The sequence below is a fragment of the Mastomys coucha genome, unplaced genomic scaffold (genome assembly GCF_008632895.1).
Source record: "Mastomys coucha isolate ucsf_1 unplaced genomic scaffold, UCSF_Mcou_1 pScaffold23, whole genome shotgun sequence".
In the NCBI taxonomy this organism is placed as follows: Eukaryota; Metazoa; Chordata; class Mammalia; order Rodentia; family Muridae; genus Mastomys; species Mastomys coucha.
The window spans coordinates 105,071,282-105,077,104 of record NW_022196906.1 but is presented as its reverse complement, the minus strand read 5'-3'; the positions used below and the strand labels follow the sequence as shown (position 1 = coordinate 105,077,104).

At 39.0% G+C, this 5,823-nt stretch overlaps 1 protein-coding gene across 19 annotated transcripts in view; it reads right to left on the bottom strand.

Annotated features, from left to right (window-relative positions):
• Positions 1-5,823, bottom strand: part of Lrrfip2 (LRR binding FLII interacting protein 2) — a 103,722-nt gene that overhangs the window by 79,796 nt on the left and 18,103 nt on the right. For all 19 annotated transcript variants that reach the window (XM_031344283.1, XM_031344284.1, XM_031344275.1 and 16 more), the window contains exon 3: positions 1,750-1,894. In XM_031344283.1, the coding sequence (XP_031200143.1) occupies positions 1,750-1,839 (90 nt within the window). In that variant the 5' untranslated portion in view covers positions 1,840-1,894. The remainder of the gene's footprint in view (positions 1-1,749; positions 1,895-5,823) is intronic.

Genomic DNA, 5,823 nt, shown 5'->3' with positions numbered 1-5,823 from the left:
CCAATATTTTTTTAAAAAACAGATTTTGTGTATGTGTGTGTGTGTGTGTGTGTGTGTGTGTGTGTGTGTGTTTTCCAAGACACATGTGTAGGGTTCAGTGGACAATTTTGAAAGTTGTCTTAGTTAGAGTTTTAGCTATGAAGAGACACCATAACCAAGGCAACTCTTATAAGGACAACATTTAATTCAGAGGTTTGTCAAGGCAGGAGCATGGCAGCTTCCAGGCAGCCCCTGTGCAGGAGGAACTGAGAGTTCTACATCTTCATCTAAAGGCCACTAGGACACTGGCTCCCACGTGGTTAAGAGAAAGGTCTCAAAACCCACCCCTACAGTGACACACTTCCTCCAACAAGGCCACACTTCCTAAGAGTGCCACTCCCTGGGCTAAGCATATTCAAACCACAAGAGTGGTTCTTTTAGCCTTGTTGAACAGGGTCTCTCATTCTGCCCTACTTTGTACTTCAGGCTAGGTGACCTTCAAGCTTACAGGCAATATGTCTACCTCCTCCTTCCATCTTCACCACAAATATGAGAGGATTACAGATGTGTGCTACCACATCTGCCTCTATAATCTCCAGGACCTGTACCTGTCAGGCTTGTGAGGCAAGGGCATTGACCACTGAACCCTCCCATGTCCACCTCCAATTGTGAAACAAACACTCAGTTTTTAGTTAATGTTGCTTCAAATACTATTCTACAAAATTTGACTGCTACACTAAAATGTTTGCTAAATAAGCATGAAGACCAGAGTTCAATCACATAGAACTCACATTAAAAAGCTGTGCATACCTATAATCCCAGCACTGACTAAGTGGAGAGACAAGAGGATCCCTGGGGCTTGCTGGCCACCTGTCTAGCTAAACTGTCAGCTCTAGCTCCAGTGAAAGAGCCTGTCTCAAAAATATTAGGCACAAGAGCGACAGGGTGCAGAGAGCAAAAGCCCTGATGGGCAAGCCTGGTGATGTCAGTTTGAGCCCGGACCCCAGGGGAGAAGGAAATAAATGACTTCTGAAAGCTGTCACCTGACCTCCACCAGTGCATGTGTGTGCACGCGCGCGCGCACACACACACATACACACACAAACACACGCACGCAATTCAAATATAAAAGGGGGCAAAAAGCAATTGAAGAAGGCACTCCATATCTACCCCTGGCCTCCAGGTTTGTACACACAGACACACAATAAAAAATAATTCCTAAAAGGGTGTTGTGACACAACTCCATGTTTACGATGAGAGTAGGGACAGTAGAAAGTCAGAAGAATCAGAAGTTCAAGGTGTACACAGGGATTCTGAGGCCAGGTTAGGCTACATGAGGAAGAAGCTTTTAAATACCAACAACAAAAAAGTTCAAATTAAAATAGCAAGGGGATATCACTGCCATCTTGCCTGGTAGAAAAAGTTTTTAATAGTTGTATATATGCTCCCTCTCTCTCTCTTTTTACACACATATATATATATATATATATATATATATATATACATACATACATATATGTACACATACATACATAGATATATATACACAAAATTCTAAGCATACACAAAGCATAGTGAAAAATTAATTTCAGATGAATTCTCAGAAAATCCAATCAGAAGGGATACAAATCTAAGTACATTTTACTAGGACAGATTATGATGTGAAAAGCCAGGCATGATGTCTTGTTCCTAGCAAATCCCCCACAGCTGACAGGCAAATGTCTGCCTCCCCAGCATCTATGAGCATCATTTGTACCCTTCAGCACACACCTCTCTGGCGATGTTACTCAAAGCTTCATCTTCTGCAGAAAATCGATCTTTCACTGGTGTTCTTTTCCTTCCAGAACCAGGAGTCCCCATCTTGTTTTTTAAAATAATTTTTTAACTCTGAAAATGAGTTTACTCGTGTTCAGAACTGAAATAAACAAAAACAGTAAGTTAGGATGTTTTCACTGTAAAGTCTTAAGGCTTATTTAAACATTCAACTTTAACACTGCAATTCTATTTCTTCTCAAAGATATCAGTGAATGAATTCCTTTTCACATTATCAAATTATTTCAGTGCATTTTAGAATGTTTAAATTCATATCAATTACCAACTTACTAACGTTACTAAGCCATTCACAACAACCTCTGAGAATGTTATCTTAGCATAGAAAACTGCAATCAAAATATAATTATACCTAACAGTATAATGCTTTTTCTAAAATCCATTTCCAGTCAAGAAAGATGTTTCATAAAAGTTGTTCAGTCTGAAGTTTCAGGCTGTGTGAGTGCATGGTTGCATGCAGAATGCATGACATGCTGCATACAGTCCCTTCTTCTGGATGCAAGCCCAACACCCAATGAGTCTACATATTTTTCCTAACTTTAACAAAAGAAACTGGAGACATTTCATTACAATATGGCACACCAAGATCCCCCAAGTTAGTTTTCCCCCTTAGAACAGGATATGTTAAAAACACAAGTGACTTCCATGTACTTGAACTCACTCAATTCAAGACAATGAAGCCCAACCACCACACCAGAAGAGTGGTCCCGACACCAGCCCGTGCCAGTCCTGTCTTTTCTGACACGACTTATTACCTAAGCTGGCTTACTTTTTTTTTTTTTTTTAGAAGATTTGAATAAATGCCTGAATGTATTCCGTGTACCACCACATGTATGCCTGGTACCAAGGAGAGCAGAAGAGGGCACTGATTTCCCAGAACTAGTTACAGACTGTTGTGAACCACCATGTGGATTCTGGGAACCGAACCCTGGGTCTTCAGAAAGAGCAGACAGAGCTCTAACTGCTGAGACATCTCTCTAGTCCCAAACTGAGACTCTGGGACTAGAGACTTTTTTTTAATCACTAAAAGCAGACACTGGGCCTAGTAGCACCCTCCTTTAATCCCAGCACTGGGAGGCAAAGGCAAATGAGCAGCTCCTCTGTGAGTTCCAGGCCAGTCAGAGCCACATAGTAAGAGACCTTTTCTCAAAAAACAAAACCAAAAAATTAAGACTAAGGATGACCTATCTTTTCACTATAGCAAATTTATCTAGATAAAAAACATTTGAATATAAGCAAACAAATTTCCTGGTCTGAAAGAAACAGCTGATAATTTCTAAGTACAGAGTAGTTGTCCTAGAGGTCTCCAATCTTTCTCCATGAAGGTTCAAATGAGTCACAATTAACGCAGGCATTTAATAAACTATTAAACATTCCAGAAATCTTTAAAGTATCTTTGATTACCTCTTTACTTATGTAACTTACAAAACTGACAAAGGCCATTCCTCCTCTTTATTTACAATTTAGACTGTGCTGTTTCATGGTCCTAAGGCTGAGCCCAGTACATCTGCATGCCAGATAAAGCAAGGACTTTTCTTTCTGCCTCTGGAGATGGTCCTCACCAGGCTGCCCTTCCTCTTGAGCACCTGAGGTTATGAGACTACATCACTGTGCCGGCCACTTTTAGGCTCTGGCTAAACAAAGAGAGCCTTAGGTTATCTTCTTCAGTACACACAGGAAAGAGCAGTAGTCAAGTTAAGATTTTGGTTGACTCAAGGAATCATTTGTAAAAACTTAAAATACTTTCGACTATTATCATTTTTTTGTGTGTGTGAAGAACATTTGTATAATGAAAAGGGAAATCTGTTGGGTATTTTAGGATATTTGAAGCCTCCTTCTGAGGATGTAGAGGAAAACATGAGTTTGGGGATGGTTTGGGTCTTGCAGTTTTCAGTCTCCTTAGCAAAAGGCAGCAGGCTAAAACAGAACTAAAGAAATCATTCAACGGCACACTTAAAATCTCTGCTTTTTTTTTCTAAGTAAATTTTGCCTCAAAAGAAAAAAAAGATCTGTTTTCTTAATTAAGCTCTTGCTCTTACTCTCACCTCTTGTTCCCTCTCCTGCCACTCCCCACCCCTCCACATGGCCATGGCTGGTCTCTACTTTTCCTCTTTCTCTCTCTTTCTCTCTCTCTCTCTTTCTCTCTTTCTTTCTCTGTTTTCTACAATAAAACCCAAAAACTAAAAAAAAAAAAAATCTCTATACAAATTTGAAAGTTAATGATGTGCAAGCTAAAATGCGTAGTGTTTGAATGTACAAGTCTCTGTTACTAAGTATGCAACAACAAAGACTGAGCAATGGGTCCAGACGCCAGGCTCACTGCACTCAGTTACACCTATCAACTATTTCAACTTTTTTGTATACTTTAAAACTTTTAATAGAATATTTGGGGAAAATAATGGTTGAGAAACATAAACAACTAAGTCAACAAAAAGCATGGGAATTAGGAATTATACTTTTTTAAACATTTGATTTGAAAAGGAAAAAAAGTAAAGGTAATCTCATACAAATAGTTACATATTAACTTTAATGATCAATTCCCTGAATTAGAAGAGAGGTCAGGGGAGACAGAGGAGCAAAAAGAATTGATTCAAGACATCAATCCTACCAATACCAAAATGAGATTAACACATAAAATGAGTAAGTCATATGCAAAATCCATAGAAATAAAAAGTACATCAAGAAACTGAAAAAAGGTACAAACATTTTTAAATGTAACTGGGCCTGGTAGCATGCAAGACTTCAAGTTCAAGTGCTCTGGGTACAGAGTGAGAGCCTTTCTCCAAAAGAATAAAGAAAGAAAATAAGTGTATGAGCCAAAGCCCAGGACGTCGCAGAATAAGGAAAAGAGGAAACGGAACACAATCTCACTCTCTAAACAACGTGAGCACCGAATGGTTTTGCTAGGCTCACACTGTGTGAAGCATAATGCCTACACTCCACAGGGTTAGCCTAAGAACTGTAAAATTGCCTTTTAAAGTCTTGTGGTCTGAACATACACTATTCTCCACTCTCAACATACAGATAATCTGTCCACTTCCTCTCCTCATAAGATGACATGCCAATGATCGCATTTCCTTCCTTGCCAACATGCTGTTCTATAAATGAACAGTAATGGCAGTTCTTATAATAATTGGTTATCAACTTTAGAAAACCCAAATGTACTTTTACCAACAAATGCATTCTCTGCAACCTGATCGGAAACTACTTTCTAGTGTTGTTCAAATGACCTTCTTTATGCCTACTGAAGTATCTCAGAGAATGAAATAAGGGGAAAAAATTATAGTGTTAAAGACAGAGACTTAAAACTGAAATAAACAAAAACAAGAAAAGGTCTGGGAAGACAACTCATGGGGTCACAGTCTTTAGTGTGCAAGCATAAGGACCTGAGTTCAAATCCCTAGCATCCCTGTTAAAAATAACTGGGCATGATTTTTAACCTGAATCTTCAGCACTACAGGGGGTGACAATAGGAAGATGCCTGGGTTTGCTGGCTGGCACTCTAGCAGCAAGAGATGGTGCTTCAGAGGAATGAGGTGGAGGATGAGAGCAGAGCACCAGGCATCCTCCCCTGCACCACACACATGTGTGCATTACTACATACACACACATCAACAACAATAATAATAATAAGTTACAAATAAGTGAAAGTGAACCACATAACTGGGTAACAAAGGACATCACTGAAAGCAAAAACAAGAGAGAAATACATAATATAATTTAATTTTTTATACAATTGATATGGAGACTTGAAATTGAAGGCTTTTACAAAATGTCATATAGCTTTAATTGTACTACATTTTAAAAATACCTGCTATTTTAATGGCATGCCTTTGATCCCAGCACTTGGGAAGCAGAAGCAGGCAAACTGAGTTTAGGACAGCCTGGTTCACATTGCAAGTTCCAAACTAGCTAGGATTATATAGTGAGACTTCCATCTCAAAACAAACAAACAAAGAAAAGAAAAACCTACCAAGAGTTTGCAAGGCACTTTTTTCTACTATCTGTCTATCC